Source organism: Crocodylus porosus, unplaced genomic scaffold, assembly GCF_001723895.1.
Source record: "Crocodylus porosus isolate Cpor-Errol unplaced genomic scaffold, CroPor_comp1, whole genome shotgun sequence".
Taxonomy (NCBI): Eukaryota; Metazoa; Chordata; order Crocodylia; family Crocodylidae; genus Crocodylus; species Crocodylus porosus.
In genome coordinates this window covers 77,773,364-77,791,818 of record NW_017728947.1, presented here as the reverse complement: position 1 = coordinate 77,791,818, position 18,455 = coordinate 77,773,364, and the positions used below count along the sequence as shown (strand labels likewise).

Here is an 18,455-nt window from a genome sequence, read left to right as displayed (position 1 = left end):
GTTTATAAAGGCCAGGCCCTGCCCCCTTCCGGTCAGCTGACCCAATCGGTTGCCTTAGCAACCCACACCTGTGCTGCCCTGGTGAGTGGCAGCTGAGCCTATATTCCTGTTATCAGTAGCAGGCACCTTAGTGTCCTGCTACAAACACAATTCATACGTAAAATGGGGTGAGAATTGCCTTTGTCAGAGTGGCTAAAATTCATTGACCGTCTTCAAAACCCAAATTAGGCTTTTATATTTAGACTTCTCTGAAATTGATCTTATAACTGCCAGTGAGTGAAGCTCCAAACTACTATATTATTTAAAAAAAATTGAAACCACAGTCTAATAAGTGTTGAATATATGTCATGTATTACATGCATTATTGTGACAGGCATTTTAAGTTGCCACAGTCAGTTTGAAAAATAAGTTAAAAATCAGGCTGGCTCTAAACTGCAATGGATTGAAACTCATCTGAATCAACAGAACCAATGGCAATGTCAGTGTATTAGTTGAAGGAGATTTGTACTGGGTCTTGCTTTGTTTAACATCTTTAATTATCTGCAGGAGGGAGGTGGTTCAAAATGGTAATTATACTTGTATAAGACAGTAATTGGGACTTTGTAGTAAAATATAACAAAGAATAGAAAACAAAAAGACAGGGCAGAACTATAGACAAGAAATAACAATCACGCTTCTCCTGCCCCTAGGATGTCAGACGGTTCACAATGAAGAAAACACCTGAAAATCCATAGAGAGCAATCCTAGTTTTCACAGGTGTCCCAGCAAAGACTCCAAAGCTTTTCAAAGCATATTTTTAAGTCCAGAGTGAAATTCAAAGTTCAATTATCCCAGTCAAAGTTTGAAAAATCAGGGTTTACCTATAATCACTTGAAGTAGTGGGCATGAACATGGATAAAACAAAAGCCCAACTGTGAGATTGCAGTGTGGTGTCTGCAAAAATAATGCTGGATCTTTTAGCCCAGTGGTTGAAGATAAAATATTTTCTAGAGCTGAGAGAGGAGGTTGTGCACCTCAGTTATTCCATCCTAGTACTGAGGTGCTCTCAAACTGTAGATGTAAAGTAAACAAGCTGGTTGGGTAGTGGAGAATATGGCAGGTACTAACAAGAGTCCAGTGGAGGGTAATGGAAGTGGTTAGGGGCCTGCGGCACATGATTTATGATAAAAGGCTGAGGGAATTGGGCTTATTTAGTCTAGAGAAAAGAAGACAGAGAGGGGACTTAAGAGCAGCCTTCAACTACCTGAAAGTGGGTGCCAAAGAGGATAGAGTTGGACTGTTCTCAGTGGTGGTAGATGAACAAGAGCAATGGTCTCAAGTTGCAGCAAGCAAAGGTTTTAGTGTTTTTTACTACTAGGCTACCCAGAGGTGGTGGAGTCTCTATCCTTGAAGGTTTTTAGACCCAGGTAGACAAAGCTTGGGCTGGGATGATCTAGTTGGGGAGGCACCTGATTTGAGCAGGTGGTTGGACTAGATGACTTCCTGAGATTCTGTCCGACCTTCATTGTCTGTGGCTTTGCGATCAGAAATCTTCAGGTATGCCAGCATTACATATTTTACCTATACATAGGGTTGGCAGGATTCAGTTTTTATCGGTAAACATTGATAAATGTCAGTTTTACCTCACACTCGTAGACCAATGAAAAAATATTTTCATCATTAATAATTAGAGGTGCACTGATGCATCAGTCCGATATTGGATCTGCACCGATATAAAGAAAATTGACTGTATCAGAAATCGGCTTTTTTGTTTTGCCTAATGTGGCTGATAAATGCCCCGTACATGTATACAGCTGCAGCCAAGCACATAGGCCAGGGGCGGGCAATTATTTCGGGCGGAGGGCTGTTTACCCAGTTCTGGCAAGCTATCGAGGGCTGCATGGGTAGTCCTGACCCTTGACAGGTGCCCCGCCCCTGGTCACCATCTGGGGACCAATGTCCCAGTGTCCTGGGACCAATGTCTCGGGGCTAGTACTGGTGGGGCCCAGAGTGTGGCACAGGCTGGCAGGGGTCTGTGGAGCCAGGCTGGGCTGCACCAGCAGGGAGAGGGGGGAGCTGGTACGGCTCCATAGAGTCCCTGCCAGCCAGAACCCTGTACTTTTGCCACCCTGCTCTGGGCCCCGCCGGCGCTGGGCAGGCCCTGCTGTTGCAGTAGCTCACTGGGTTTCCCCTGGATCCTACTGCCCCCGATTCCTGTCATTTTTGACAGGAACCAAAGACAGATAAATATTTATTTTCTAAATTTTTTTAGGGGCTCCACGGGTCAGATAGAATGTGAGAGTTCTTGGTTCTAGGCCAATTCCATCTCAACCAAATTGACTTTTATCATCACTAAAGGTACTTGGTAGATATAAATGTTGAGCATGGAGAGGAATTATGCAAATATGATGGCACCAGCTAGAATCAAAAGTGTTAATTAAGGGGGGGAAAAAAAAAACTTAGGTTCCATTTTGAAAGTGTTTGGTCATGGAATAGCCTCTCGGTGGAGGTGATGGAAGTCTCATTTGAGCTGTTTTAAATGAGACTTGAGAGTGTTAGGAAAGAAGTAATCCTTTCAGTGAGCCGTGGTGGACTGGGTTACAGAATGTCCCTTACCAACCTAACTTTTGCTGACATATGAATAAAATTGAACAGAGAACCTTGAATACCCTGAGCTATGTAGGTAAATCACATTCTCTAAATTCTCTAATAGTCTCATGAGATGTTCCATAAGGAGTCTGACTGGGATCACTTCATTAGTTGGCTTTTTATCAGGGAGTTTTGTTCTCCCCACCACCTTTGGAAATGTTGAATAAAGTAGACTGCCTTCCTGTGGTGGAGGCTGGTGCTGCTGGGCCTGTCTGGGTAGCTTGCCAGCAGTTTTCACCATTTCAGTAGCTCATCACTCATGCTCCTGTGGTTCTTTATCTTGGTTTTAAAAAATGCTACTAGGAGCTTTCCTAGAAAAACTCTGGTTTTGTGGTTCTTGAGGATCTGGCATGTCATCATCTCTCCTGCCTGGGGCTGGTGTAAGGAGCCTGCCAAATGCACAGAAGCCAGGGATGGATCCACAGATCAATCTAACCATGACCTTATGGGATCCCAAACTAGAGATCCATAACAGCTGTCCCTATGCAAATCTCTCTGTACTGCACCATATCTGGCTGGCATATTCTCAATAACAGCTTAGCCCATGTGACTAAAACATGGGCAAGCAGCATTATTAATTTAACCTGTTTTGTTGGGGCTACTGTTATGTCTTCATTAGATGGAGGTACCGTATTTTTCAGACCATAAGACGCACCTGACCATAAGACGCACCCAGTTTTTAGAGCAGGAAAACAAGAAAAAAAATATTCTGAACCAAATAGTACCGGTATACTAAAATAAAATAAAATAGTACCGTACCTAGCTGCCTCCTGTCTCAACGTTCTAATCCTGTCAGTCTGTCAGTGTCACACGCACACGCGCAGGGGAGGCGTGCGCTGTGCCGATCATGTGACCTGACTGACAGACTGACATTGAGACTCCAGGAGGGGGGACTTCCCCCACACACACACAGCAATCCACAGCATGGGAAGGGCAGCGGACAGTAAGTGGGCGCATGGGACCGCAAACAAATGTTCTGGGGTACCACACCTTTGGACCATAAGACGCACCCTCGTTTTCCCCCCACTTTTGGGGGGAAAAAAGTGCGTCTTATGGTCCGAAAAATACGGTAGTTAACTGTTAGTCTGAAGTTAAGCAGAAATCAGAGTAGATTTGCATCTTAAAGGTGAACAAAATCAGATTTGTATAGATCCATAGATTTCTAGGGTCAGAAGGGACCTATTAGATCATTGAGTCTGAGCCCCTGCTCTGGGGTCAAGTAACCCTAGCCAGGTGCTTGTCTAATCTCCTTTTGAACACTCCAAGGTAGGAGAAAGCACCACCTCCTTTGGAAGCCCATTCCATGTTTTGGCAACCTCACTATAAAGAATTTCTTCCTGATGTCCAATCTAAATCTTCTGTCCTTCAGTGTATGGTCATTGTTTCTAGTAACCCTGAGGAGCACCCTGGTAAACAGAGTATCCTCTATTCCCTGCTGACCACCCCCACCAATGAGTTTGTAGATGGCCATGAGATCACCTCTCACCCTTCTTCTGCGGAGGCTGAAGAGATTCAGGTCCCTCAGTCTGTCTTTATAGGATCTTACCCGCAGGCCCTCAGCCATACAAGTAGCCCTTCTCTGAACCCTTTTCAAGTTATCCACATCCCTCTTGAAGTGAGGCACCCAAAACTTGTGCTGCAGTAGATGAAAGTTAGCCCATAGTAGCTTAGCTTTCATTGAACTCAAGGTGAGATGATTTATCTGAGCAGTTACTATAGAACAGCTATGCCATGGCAAACCCCCAGTCCTCGCCACAAGGTAGATTGTGCCCACACACTCCAAGGAAAGAACTTGTGAGACTACATGCAATGCCACTATCTGGCAACCTCTGCCACACACAATAGGATGGAAGGTTACTGGTAATTCATCAGAACATAGCATGAGCTTTCATAAGCAGAGGGCTTACTTCGTCAGGTGCTGTGAAGGTAGTCCCTGATTTAGTAAGTATATAAGGTTCAAATTATGCTGTCAAACTGTTAGAAAATTTGATCACGATTAATTGTGTGATTTTTTTTTTTTTTTTTAAGTCAAAATTAATTGTGATTTTAATTGCACAGCTGAAAACTCAGAATTATGCAAGTACTTCATATGGTTGGGCATGGGTTTGGCCGGGGTGGAATTTGTGAAGGTGTGAGGGGCTGTGGGTGTGTGTGTGGGGTTTGGAACCTGAGGAGGGAAGGTGGTTCCCACATGCCCTGGCAAGATGTGGGGTACCATGGGTGAGGAGTGGGGGGCAGCAGCACGGCTGGCGGGGGTTGGCTTGGGACTGAGTGAAGGGGCAACACACATGGACAGATGCATGCACAGCACCTCAGCACAGGCTCTGGGCGGCTGCCGCAGAAGGAGGGGGTGTCACCTGCAAACACCACCAGCAAACCCACCAGGGTTCCCTATCCTGGCAGGGTACAGTTTTAGGTCATGCCCAGAACCTGGGGCCTCCTCTATGCCCATAGCCCTAGCCCATATATCTCCAAGTTGTTCCTGGTACAAGGAGCTCAGCAGGGATATGTCCTTCCCCTGCTGGCTGGTCTTCAAACTCCTTTAGGACAGAGAGATGGGCATTAAATGGCCACTCTCATCAGACACCTGCCATCTCCCTGGCCTACCCACAGTGCCCTGCCACAGCTCCCCATGCCTCCTCCAGGGGTGCACACAGCAGGAGGCCCTCCCCACCCCTGGGCGAGCCACCTTGGCCCCGTGACCCCATTCACCCCAGCCCCTGGCTCACTCTCTCCCTTATTGTGGGGGCCTCCATCTACTCCCTGCCACCCCTTCCCTCTCTTCCTCCCCCCCGCCCCCGACTTACTGGTGCAGTGCTGCCCTACATGCAGCATGTAGACTGGCTGCTCGTGTATCTGTGTCTGTGCATCTATGTGTGTGTCCCCTACCTCCTGTTGCAGCCATCTAGAACCCACACCCAGGGTTCCCTACGGTCCTCTGGGCTACTATTGTTGCCCCACTGAGAGGCCTGGAGGCAGCAGAGCTTGGGCACCGGTTCCAAAATCATGTGCATTGTTAACATGTTAAAATTAATGCAAGAACCAATTAATGTGTTAATTGCATGTATTAGCTGTGATTGACAGCCCTAGTTCAAATCTACCCTGATGTTGCATAGGGCAGCTGTCTACACAATTCTCTCCCCACCTGAGGTCTTTGGGCTTCGTCCCTTTACATGATGTGGGGAGGAGCTAGTGTTAGGTTGGAGATGGCACCATATAATTACCTTTCACAGAAGCTGCTTCTCAAGGGCCATTTTTGCAGAAGTGGCTTGTGCCCTTGTTGTAGAGTGGAAGTTAGAAGCAAGTAATATAGGGAGCAAAAAATATTTTGTCGTCACAGTACAGCAGAATTCGCTGCTGCCAGATTAGTCCAGTGCTTGGCTGTGATCATCTATTTGAAATTCTTATCAAGGAGGATAAAGGTTGTATATTGATTTACAAGGATAACATTCTCAGACATTTCAATCCATAGTGCAGTCCCGAATTGAAGGGACCTAGTCGAGTCATTTTGCACCTCAAGAGTGCTCTTCATTTTTCTCTGATGCAGGTGCCATGTAATCTCTTGATGACCTAGCCTGTAACTGAGATTGTTTCCATTATTTCTTCTCTGAAATTACAGCAACACAATCTACTTGGGCCTCAAACCTTCCAGAAACCACAACTTGTGCAAAATGTAGCAACATGCCTTCTTAACACTGTGGGACATCATGGAATATATAATTTGCTTCATACTTGTCACAATGGCTTCCCAGAACATTGTGTCACATTGAAGTCTTCCCATGATCATAGCCTTGGGTACCAAAGTGCAGTTATCCAGGTGAAAGGAATGGAAGATTTGAAGGATTAAAGTAAATGCCTTGAGACACGACACTGTGATGCATTTCTTACCTGATTTTTTTTTTCCCTCCCATTAGCCAAAACAGGGATCCAAATAATATTGGATAGTCTTGTACATTTTTGGAAGGAAGTGAGGTTACAGTGCTTATTGCTACTTCTGTCAAACTAATCACTCAATTCCAAGTGCTTTCCTGCCACTTTCCACACTAATAGAATATTTGTTTAGTGAGTAACGAGTTCTGGATTTAGCTTGTTCACAAAGCTTATTTGTGACCTAGGCATCTCTCAGGGGGTATGTTGTAGTTCTGAGAGAACTCTTTTGCCTTCTCTTGCCTTTTGGGATAATCCAAGGTCTTCTGACATGCCTGGCTCTTCGTGCTGGAGACATTTGGGTGTTATAGTTAATTACCTTAGAAGAACTCTGCACTTCAGATGTCCTTCACTTGGCTTTGCAAGTTACTGGAATATTACTGATATTCATTTAAAGGATTATTAATTTTGGAGTGCATGGGAAAAGAAGCAGTAAATGGCTCTTATGTGCTAAATGAGCATTGAGAATACAGGTCAGTTTTATAGTTTGGTATACACCATCAGGAGCTCTTTATTTCAGTTTTCTCCTTCATAATTACAAAGCTTTTTATTTTTTAATCCTTTGAACTAACAGTATCTGACACTCCCAATTCACTGGGACAAATGTGATATTCAGACTCTTTCACATTTTATTTTTCATGTGATTCTTGCAGCAGCACTCCTTCCTAGATTTTTCTTATTGTATCTTAAAGTTAGTTGTATCAGTGAATTGTATGAAGGCTGCAGTATTCATGGGGAAGTGGGGCATGGAAGGGTGGAACATGGACAATAGGTCTCTCAAATATTTATTGGCAGTAGGGATGATGACAATGTAAAGTGTGAAAGCAGGGGCAATGGGTTGTATATCGGTTTCCCTAAGTCTTGAAACTGAAAATATAAATCTGGATCCCCTAACCCTGCTGTGGGCCCAAATACAGAGGTAATCAGAACACTGTGAGCCAGGAAACTTGAATGCCAGTTAGCCCTGCTGTTGGATTAGTTTACTCTGTGACTGAGGTAAAGTCACTTTCTTTTTCCCTACTTCTGTTCATATTTCTGTAAAATAGGAGCAAGACTACTTTCATATTTGACATGGATAATTTAAGAATTATTGGTAAGTAGGAGCTCTCAGATTGGTAACAGCTGAAGGATAATCTAGCTTCTAAAATGCCTCTATGAGGAACTCTGCCTTTTGTCTGTTCCTAATGCACTGATCATTTTGCATTTCAGGTAATTTACAGCAAATATACAGACCTGGTACCAAAAGAGGTTATGAATGTGGATGATCCTGAGCTGCAAAGACCTGATGAGGAAGCTATTAAAGAGGTACTGCATAAGGGGGTGGACGTAGCTGCTCAAGCTACCCTGCATTTCTTGCATCTTGGTCAAAGTACTTAATACTATGTTCTTGATTACAGATAACTGAGAAAACAAGAGCAGCTCTGGAGAAATCGGTGTCCCAGAAAGTTGCTGCAGCTATGCCTGTCCGAGCTGCTGACAAACTAGCTCCTGCTCAGTACATAAGGTTAGTGTGCATAAGCCTTGTCTGTAGACGTTTGATTGTGGAGGACATCCCTTCCTTTTTGAAAAGAGGATCCTCCTCTTTGAAGCCTGCTCCTTGGCACAAATATATGTATGTGTATATGGGGTTTTTTTTTTAATATACCAGCAGTTTTGACGTGTTAAGGGGTTACTGCTTTTCAGGGAAACGTATTACTAGTTCCAGTACAGAAAACACAGTGCAGTGGAATTCAGCTTTTGCCTGTGAGTTTTTATTCAAAATGAGATCTTTATAATTTGCCTCTCCCTTTCCAGTTGCTCTTCTGAAACAATTACAAGGCTAGTCTTTATTTAGGAGGATTTTTCAGCTACAGCCACAGGCAACCTTCAGATCAGAGTTTGACTTGCTTCAGCATGTACATCTGTGCCAGAATATGAAGGAATCTTCTGGGTCATCATAACTAGTGAACCTGTTAATAGGGAATGGTTTCCCAAAATATAGAGCTTCTGGCTAAGTAGATTCTCTGGCCTGATCCAGACGTGTTGGCATGTGCATTTCCCCAGGGACAAACAGCAGCAGCACAATATGTACCACTGCTACTTGTCTCCAGGGAACACCTGTGCATGTGTGCTCTAGCACATGGCATGTTGCCCTGGGTAGCATATAGAAGGCTGGGGCCAGCACCTGGGCTGGGGCTAGCAGCCTTACCTGGGGGCCTCCCAGGGCTCCAGTGCTAGCAATGTAGCAGCAGGGAGCCTGGCCAGCGGCCAGAGTGTGACTCCGGCTGGCCAGGCTCCAGTTTGGGGCTGTGCATGCTGCTGCTATGTGCTCCGCCCCACTTTCTGCTGCAGGTTTTTTTTGACACTGGGTTCTCCCAGTGTCAGAATATACCCCAGCATTGCAAATTAGCATCATGGTGAATACCTACATGTGTGGCGTGTGTGGTGCTGCAAATGGAACTGCAGCGCCACATACAGCATGTGTGTGCTTACCTTGTCTTGATAGTTTGAGCTTTTATTCCACCAAGGAGAGCACATAAACACCAACAGGCTGTCCCTATGCCTGAAGTCGGGTGTTTGTGCCTGAAAGCTTGTAAAGAACAATTTTTACAACAATGTAGTTGGTCTGATAAAATATATCACTTTTATTTTACCCAAAGAACCTTGAGAACTATTTAAAGAATTTGGTGTGGATGAAGCAGAAATGCTGAGGGAATGGTTCAGGCTGAGGAAGGTGAACTAGAGCACACAGTGTGCATAGAGAACTGAATCTGTCTTGATGACTTTGTTCAGGTACACACCATCTCAGCAGGGTGTGGCCTTCAACTCTGGAGCAAAACAGAGGGTTATTCGAATGGTAGAGATGCAGAAGGACCCCATGGAGCCCCCAAGATTCAAGTGAGTACTCTACCCCTGGAGCATTTCATAGTAGCAAAGTGAGGATTTTGTGTGTTCCTTTACTGAGCACACTGCTTTGTTGTACAGGATTAACAAGAAAATTCCCCGTGGGCCACCTTCTCCTCCAGCTCCCGTAATGCACTCTCCCAGCAGAAAGGTATTGAATGTGGTTGCTGTGTTTTGGTTTGGTTTCTAGTGTCTGTACTTGACTAGCACTTGTGCTGCATTTGCCTTCTCTCCCTGTTGATGGGTGCTGGATGATGCTGATGGGTGTTGGATGCTTAATCTGGCATGTAAGAGTCTGGCAGTTTTGAAGTGAGTCAGGTTTCTCTAACCTTGACAAAGGGTGATTACATTCTTTACCGGTTTCACAGAGGCTTGCATTGTTGTGACTCCCCTTGGCTTGTAGGTCTGACTGAGATACTAGCCTTAACACAGTGGCACTGCTCTTTGACTAGCATACAGGCTTTGTTTCTGCAGCATGAGGTTCACTGTCCCTCGGAGGATTAGTGCATTGGCTTGCTTGTTCTTGAGGACAAGGGCTTGACCTGGTGTTAAACATCTAAGAACAGTACTACTAAGTCCAGCTATGAGCCGTGTTCAGAGTGGTCACATGTCAGCAGAGGAAGATGGTGGCTTGGTAACCATCCAGAGAAACTTAAACTTGGACTGTATCCACAGTATGAAAATAACTACGTAAAGTATTATTCCTCTGCTGTATCATTCTGGAAAGTACAGCACAGTAAATGCTTCAGTTTTCACCAAAACAAGGTTGTTATTCTTTTGCAAAAGCTTCCTGGCCTTTGCAATGTGATTTGTCCCAGTGTTTTCATAGCTGCCATTTTGAGAGAAAACCTGCTGTAAATCTAAAAATGACTTCTCTCCCCTATCTCTCAATTTAGATGACCGTGAAGGAGCAACAAGAGTGGAAAATTCCTCCGTGCATTTCAAACTGGAAAAATGCAAAGGTAATTAAGTTGTCATAAATTCACCCTCTAATATTGTGCCCTGCTGGGAGACTTCTGTGAATGATCTGCAGCCTGAATAATACTGGTTTTAAACCTCCAAAGCTCAGTAAACTGGCTGCTTTCAGAATGGGAAACACAATTGTACAGCTTGGTTTTTCTCTTTGCTAGTTATTAGGAATGTCAAGATGACAGGAGCACAGAGCTGAAAGAGAATATATTACTTCATGGCAGAGATTATACATTTTGAGAAGAAATGACACTTAATAAAAATCCCTGTAGTGGTGCAGTATGTGAAGCTTGAAACAAAATACTGAATGCCCTGAAAGTGAGGCCATCTAAACTGAAAAAGGAAAAGGTGGCTTCAGAGAACTTAGTCATTTCTTTTTTACACTTGCTGTAGTCTGAATTTAGAGAGAATTCTTGTGCCTTCTCATTCATTTTCTACCTGCAGTTAAGGTTAAGATCTTTATTCACTAGCAGGGAATGCACTTACTTTGCTGTTTAGTAGGAATCATCTATACTGGCTCTACATTGGTTGTCAGTAAATATGCATTTGCATTTGGAGGGGAGGGCATCTAATAATATATTGACATGGCTGTTTCAACCATTTTTCTCAAACTGACTAAGAGACAGCCATGAGGAAACTCGAAATGTAGGTGGAAGGAAACCATGTGCTCTGATATTTATTTTCTCTGCTTCTGTAATTGTGTTAAGGGGACTTGCACTGTAACGTGAATCTCTAGTGGGTATCAAAACTCTTAAAATTCAGGGAGACAAAATCTTCATAAAGATCTTTGATCTCCCCAAATGCCTGCAGAGTACATTTTTTGAGAGATTGTACATCTTTTCCCTATCTCATGCAGTTACTGTAATCTTGTCCCCTGGTACACAGCTTGGGGGGTGACTGAAGTTTTTATAGATTCAAAAAAAAAATGAAGTACATTTGAAATGCATTTAAAAACTACCTAAACATGGGGAAACTGCTTGGTTAGTTCCCAGAACAGTTAAGAGTTGAGACATTGATTACAAATGACCAGTGGCATCCCAATTAAGGTGTCATTTGAAAAATACGTGCTCTGTGTGAAACAGGGTAAAGTTTGCATTCTGTAGTGTAATTATGTAAATGTGTGAAGAACAAGTCCACTGGAGCATATTAATGATGGGTTAAGATTTTGGATTGTTTCGTTTTTAGTACACCATGTTTCTTTCTGGTGATGAAGTGCCTGTCTGTTTTCACGCCAGGGTTACACCATTCCATTAGACAAGCGTCTGGCTGCAGATGGCAGAGGACTGCAGACTGTTCATATTAATGAAAACTTCGCCAAGCTGGCTGAGGCTCTCTACATTGCTGACAGAAAGGTCAGGCAGTTGTTTAATCTGCGTTTGCAGTGGTTGGTTTTATTATTTTCTTTGTATTTTTATTTCCTTGAGGGGAAAACGACTGGGTGAGGTTATGGCTTTCTGCTCAGTCTTCCTGCTGGGTTGACATGTGATATAAAGTCTTATCCCAAAGATTTTTGAATCAGTGACTTGGCAGGGGCTAGCCTCTGGGAGCATGTGGCTCTTCTTGGTTTTTAGCTTTAATTGCTAAGCTGTATATTTGCCTGGCTTTGTATGTCACGTTTAAGATGTGATTCCTATTGAAAACAAATGTGACACTGTTTATTGGGCAGCTTCTGAGCTCCTTCTGCTGTCCTTGCATCCAGGGTGGTAGCAGTATATTGTTAATCAAATGTTCTTAAACTCATGCAGGCTCGTGAGGCCGTGGAGATGCGTGCCCAGGTGGAGAGAAAAATGGCTCAAAAAGAAAAAGAAAAGCATGAGGAAAAGCTCCGAGAGATGGCCCAGAAAGCCAGGGAAAGGAGAGCAGGGATCAAAACCCATGTGGAGAAAGGTAATTCTTTCTCCCTCTCTGCAATCTGCCCGCAAGAAATCTAGGCAGGATGCTTTCAGGTGCTTTCATTTTTGTTTGAACCCTTTAAAATTAGGGGAAAAAAAGAGCTTGAGAGTCTGTGATTAAAAAAAAAAAAATCAGGTTTTAAGCACTGAAATGGTTTCTGGTCTTGAGTGACTTTCCTGTCTATTCAGCCAGTTAATGGGCAAGTAATTTGAAGGGAGTCTGAATTTGAGTCCCAAACTTCTGTGGCAGCAGATGTTGCAGTGAAGGCTCTCCAGAACTCAAGAACTGGCTTTGGACTTTGGGAATCTTTGACATTAACGAGGAATATAGCAAGAAGTCTCCATTGTGTTCTAGGTCAATTATTAACTAAATAGGAATTATTGGGGCAGCCATTTATTCTGGATTGAAATACCAGTAATCTAGGCACCGTGTTTAAGGAAAGGGCAAGAAGCATATCAGAACTGTTGGGTGCATATTTACATGTTACATGGCAGTGGATGTTCTTGCACACAGCCTGGATTTGATCTTTGGATACCAATGGCTAGTTTTAATAACACAAAAAGGTACTTTCTGGATAGAGTGGAATATATCTGAATAATAATCATTACCACCACCATTATCCATGGTACAGGAGGACTTATCACTGTGATGCACCTTTAATGTCCATGGGAGTTGACAGGTATTAATTCCCAGGCAGAGCAGAGGGAAATAATTCTATATGGATTTAACCTAAACCGTTGGAAACCAAGAATAAACAGTTATAGCAGAGACTGCAACCTTCACCTGTTTTGGCAAGCCCAATTACATGCTTGCCATAAAAGATAAGTTTTTTTAATTCTCCTTTTTCAGTTTGTTCAAAATCTAATGTAGTTTTGAATTAAAGGCCCTTCATTTTTTTTCTAAATGAATAGAATTCAGTTACTGTGATGAACTGAAGTTTAATTAACTCAGATAACAAGTGACTGTACATAATGAACAATCTCAAATGTGTCTGTACAGAGGATGGAGAAGCTAGAGAGAGAGATGAAATCCGACATGACCGGCGTAAAGAGAGACAGCATGACAGGAATCTTTCCAGAGCAGCCCCTGACAAGAGGTGAGTCAAGAAAAGCAGCTTGTTTAGTAGATGTTCTCACACCAGCTTCTCCATCTGACTATGCAGGTGTCTGAACTGCCCAATAGGGGGTTGCATTGGCATTGAAGCAAGATCAGTAGATAAAGTAATCTGATCTGTTAGGGGACTTAATCTCTAGTAGTGTGTGTAACTTCTGTAGGCAATGTTTGACTCTGAGTTTAGGACCGGTAGGCAAGGCTATGATATTGTCACAGCCTCGTAGAAACGTTTGAATTTGAAGACTGGCTCTCGTGAGGTACCTTGCTACTTTGTCAAAAGATGATGACCCACAGGATCATGGGGTATATTGCCTTTAGGAAAGAATGGGAGCTCCCATGAGGCTGTGCTTAAAAATAATGAAACGAAGCAGGCATTATTGGTCAGTAGGGGGGAAAATGGGACATTAGACTTCCATGCTGGAGCTCCTATAAGTATGGCCTGGGTTAAATCTTGAGTCCATCTTGCAGCATGGCAGCTCCTTTTAATCTAGGATTTCCACCCATGTTCTGTCCCCTCCCCCCTTCCACTCCTGATCTGGTGGAGGAGCCCTGTGGCTTGCTCCTGATGGCTGTGAGGTAAAAACCGCAGTTTTAAATGTGCTGTGGTTTTGTCTCCTGTCTGGTCAGCAGTAAGCAGTGTGAGGCAAAACCTGCAGCATATTTGAAACTGGCTTTTGCCTCCCAGCCATCAGGAGCAGATGGCAGAGCCAACAGGCCCTTCCGCCAATCAACGGCAGGGGGGCATGTGGGGGGAACTCCCAAGATTAAAGGAGCCGCCATGCTGTGAGCTGGACCCACAATTTAAAACAGGCTCTACCTATAAGGCTGTGCTCGCAGATGGAATTTATACTACAAGGGTCATTGTTTTGTTTTTTCCATGAACATTGCTGCTTTTTCCTCACCTCTGATACTAAAAAAACCCCTTCCAAAATGATAGCCTTACTTATAAGGGTGCATGTACTTTTTTTTAAAAATTTTTCAAACCCTAGCTTACAGAAAATGCAGGTGTAAGTCACAGAATTACAAGAACTTCTGTTGTAACAAGTTTGCTATGTTAAGCCTAGCTTACAGAATCTAATTTTCTTGATCAGAAGCTATTTGACTCAAAGATGTCAAGATAGTTATCTAAACTTCAGATTTTGGGCCAGACACCATTTGGTTGACAACAATAGAGAATAGAGTCTAATATTGAATAGACTCTTAAGTTGTTAGAACCTAGGAAATGTGTAAACAGTCGGATCAAAATTCAGGCTCTGTTGATGTTGATATAAATTTTACAATTGATTTTTAGTGAGACCAGGATTTCACCCATCTGGTTCCTGGATCCTTTCCCCTCATAATTGAGTTTAGACACTTCTGCCTATACCCACGAGGTTGGCTTAATAGGACTTGTTCACTACAGGAAGTTTAAATTCTCAGCTCACAATTCTCAGATCACTAACCCTATCAAACTGCCTTTGATATTGGGTTTTAGTGAAAACAATACTGCAGTTTCTAGACAGGTTGAATGCAACATTGTACTAACAGTAGAGGTTAACTTGGATGCTGTAGCAACTTGACTTTTTTTTTTCTCAAAATGTTTTCCTTGCCAAAAGACCACGTTAAGCTTTACTTACTAAACATGAGCAAGGCACAGAATCCTTCAGAATAACTTACTAGTGAAGCATTAGATAGCAGTTTCTTAATTGATGCGATTGAGTTTGCCTGACAAACAGTGTAAACTTGGTTATATTTTTAACTTAGGTCAAAGCTGCAGAGAAATGAAAACAGAGATATCAGTGAAGTTATTGCTCTAGGTGTTCCCAACCCTCGAACATCTAGTGAAGTCCAGTATGACCAGAGGCTTTTCAACCAGAGCAAGGTAAATGGATGTGAGCTTCTCAATTGTGTGGGATTTTAAAAGGGACATGCTGGCCCAACCCACCCTTTCAGAGGGAGAATGCAGAGTAGAGAACTGGAGTTGACCCCATGTTGTCAGATATGAATGAGTTCTGAAGGAAGACTGGTGCATCTCAGACAGAGTAGAAATTGCTTCAGCTGTCCTGCGCTCTCATTTAATGCTGATGCCATAGTGATTGGATGTTTTGAATGCTTAAATGTATGATGGCCGTCTGCCAAGAAAGAATGTTGCTTTTGAGGAGTAGAGGAGTTTCATATAAAAGTGAAGACCACCATTCCCCTCATGCACCAAATGTATTTCAATAGGGGAAATGTACCATAGACATAAAGGTAAAGGTTGATGTTCCAAGATTGAAAGTAAACAGTCGTAAACTTGTAATTAGCTGATTCTGACTTGTTTACATCTAAATTGCTAGCAATAACAGGTTTTAGGGGGTCCTTCTCCACTTTTAAGTCATCACTCTAGATGAGATTTTCTTCAGCCTCCCTGAGTTTTCCTATTTGATTTCACCTCCTATGAAAGACCCACAAGGAAAAGCAGCAGTTCCTACTGCAGTTCTTCAGTGTTATGACTCAAAAAATTAAACATTCTCTTTCTGACAGTTGACTAAAGTTCTAAACTAACTATTCCTTTTATTATTGCAAAAATCAGCCTTCATCTTTTTTCCAGGCTGAAACGTGGTAAAATTGTTATTTAAGCTACTACATTTCAGGACAGGGCCAAAGTGTCATCCATAGTCTATTGTGCTTCTTGTTTTACAGATGGTTGCAATTAACAGACTTAATTAGAAACAGGTGTTACTAAGCACTTATTATTTAAATCAGCTGAGTTCTGTAAACTCCAAGCATCTTGTTCTGGTTTTTACCTTTATTCTTACCTATCTTCCCCTTTTCCAGGGTATGGATAGTGGCTTTGCTGGAGGAGAGGATGAAATCTACAATGTATATGACCAACCCTGGAGAAGTGGTAAAGACATGGCCCAAAACATTTACAGACCAAACAAAAATGTGGATAAGGACATGTATGGTGATGATCTAGAGGCTCGAATAAAGACAAACAGGTAAGAGAGAGAGCATATCAGTCTTCTTTGCTGTTCATTTTTAATAGCAAATGGATGGAATATAATCTCTCTCCTGCTGCAGGTTTGTTCCTGATAAGGAATTTTCTGGCTCTGACCGTAGACAGAGGGGCAGAGAGGGACCAGTTCAGTTTGAGGAAGATCCATTTGGTCTGGATAAGTTCTTAGAAGAAGCCAAACAGCATGGAGGTTCCAAGAGGCCATCCGATAGCAGCCGCCCTAAAGAACATGAGCATGAGGGCAAGAAGAGGAGGAAGGAGTGAGTGGCCTGGCCTCTTTGACAGGCAAGAATGGACTGAAACCCTGGACTCCATGCTAATAGCACTTTTAATCTATCAGCAGGGATGCACAGTGGGATGGTCATGTAAGAAAGCAATGTACAGGCTACACACATGGATTCTTTGGAGATAACTATCCATGGGAAATGGGAAGGGGAAAACCATTTTGAACCATTAATAAGGGTGTTATTTTTGTATACAGAATTTTGGCCTGTGCTCATACTCATGAGAACTCTTTCAGCATTTCAGGTTAAGAGGATACTCCTGTTTAGAGCTTTAGTTCTGTCTAGTTAGCTAAAGCTTTTTACTTCATCTGATGAAAGTACATCTGGTGTATATAGCTAGCCATTGCTTATGCTGTAATGGAAATATGGTGGGGACCTTATGATTTGGTGTTCTCCTGCTGTGGCTGTATAGTTTGTACTGAAAGAGGAACCAACTAGACTCTGTTAAATCCAATACTCATACATAGTTTGTCAGTAATCTTTTATTTTAAATGCGTTACATGCCAGTGTAATAAAAAGCCTCCTTCTGATGTTAATCCATTCCACTAAGTATGGATCTTAGTTTAACACTGCTCTGGAAAGGTGCTGACTTGATCTTGAGCTGGAAAAAAAAAATCAAGTCACCTGTTTAAAATCACTGTCTTGATGTTTCACTATAATTATCCCCAATTTCATGCAAGACATGCTGTTAAAGGTATTCTCATTTACAATAAAGTGTGGTTTCATCCTGCATGAGTACAGATTCCAAGTTCCCAACAAGGTTAAAGACAGCTGTGTTGCCTTGCAAATCATATTTAGCCTAGTAAAATACCTTTTAAGAGCTTCCTGGGAATTTCATGTAGAACTAGTAGGAAGTAATTGTCTGAGGCACTTGCCTGGAATGTACTAGGATAAATTGCCAGTGAACTTTTTTACAGTGAGGCAGAAATTCATCGCCTTACACTGAGGACTTCTGAGCGACTGAAACTTAAAGCTGACTGCTGTTCAGTCCTCATCAATTAAACACTGCACAAAAACTAGAGAGCTATTTTAAGTTTATCATGCTACTTTACCACAGGGTGAAACCTTCCTCTACTATGTACAGATTAGAGGTACACAGATACATCAGTCTGATGTCAGATCGGCACTGATACAAAGAAAATTTACTATATTGGAAATCTGCTACATCAGGCCAATAATTTGACCGATAATTGGCCTGTGCATGTGCATATGCACAGGCACAGTGCAACACAGGAGACGAGGACTACAGCCCCATACCGTTTGAGAACTGCCAGCTGGTAAGTTGGGCATGGTGGAAGGGGAGGGGGGAGGGAAGGCATGTGTGAGGAGGCAGATCAAGGCCCCTCACGGCAAGGAAGAGTGTAGGGCAGGGCCAAGTGCTGCCCTGGCAGAATGGGCATGGCCCAGAGCTGTGGTTGGTCATGGGGGGAAGGAGGGCAGCTTCTACTGCTGGTCTGGCAGCTCCTATCAGTCATCTGAGAGAGTATCCACCCCTTTATCTGCGCAGGCCAGGGCAGGCTGGGGCTGCACTGGGAAGGGGCTACAGGGGCAGCCTGCAGCTGCAAATTCACCATCTCTCTTCTCAGTGCAGCTCCACCCTGTTGGGAAGAGTTTGGTACAGCCCCACCCTGCTGCCCCACAGATCTGGGGGCACCCCATCCCTGGACAAGCAGCAAGAAGAGCACTGGGAACCACTGAATATGCAGGCAAGCACTGGATGAACCGCAGGACCAGCAGCTCCCAGACGAGCAGCGCACAGCAGCAGGAGCCACCTACCCCCC

The 18,455-nt window shown here is 43.3% G+C and overlaps 2 protein-coding genes across 3 annotated transcripts in view; one reads left to right on the top strand and one right to left on the bottom strand.

Moving 5' to 3' along the window:
• SNW1 (SNW domain containing 1) overlaps positions 1-16,758 on the top strand; it is a 22,341-nt gene extending 5,583 nt beyond the window's left edge. Inside the window, exons 4-14 of the mRNA XM_019552124.1 lie at positions 7,765-7,860; positions 7,953-8,059; positions 9,328-9,432; positions 9,520-9,589; positions 10,335-10,400; positions 11,643-11,759; positions 12,153-12,294; positions 13,300-13,396; positions 15,157-15,274; positions 16,210-16,373; positions 16,456-16,758. Coding sequence (XP_019407669.1) covers positions 7,765-7,860; positions 7,953-8,059; positions 9,328-9,432; positions 9,520-9,589; positions 10,335-10,400; positions 11,643-11,759; positions 12,153-12,294; positions 13,300-13,396; positions 15,157-15,274; positions 16,210-16,373; positions 16,456-16,654 — 1,281 coding nt within the window. The 3' untranslated portion in view covers positions 16,655-16,758. The remainder of the gene's footprint in view (positions 1-7,764; positions 7,861-7,952; positions 8,060-9,327; positions 9,433-9,519; positions 9,590-10,334; positions 10,401-11,642; positions 11,760-12,152; positions 12,295-13,299; positions 13,397-15,156; positions 15,275-16,209; positions 16,374-16,455) is intronic.
• Positions 16,759-16,954: 196 nt separating this feature from the next.
• Positions 16,955-18,455, bottom strand: part of SLIRP (SRA stem-loop interacting RNA binding protein) — a 5,386-nt gene continuing 3,885 nt past the window's right edge. For both annotated transcript variants that reach the window (XM_019552127.1, XM_019552128.1), the window contains exon 4: positions 16,955-17,275. In XM_019552127.1, the coding sequence (XP_019407672.1) occupies positions 17,207-17,275 (69 nt within the window). In that variant the 3' untranslated portion in view covers positions 16,955-17,206. The remainder of the gene's footprint in view (positions 17,276-18,455) is intronic.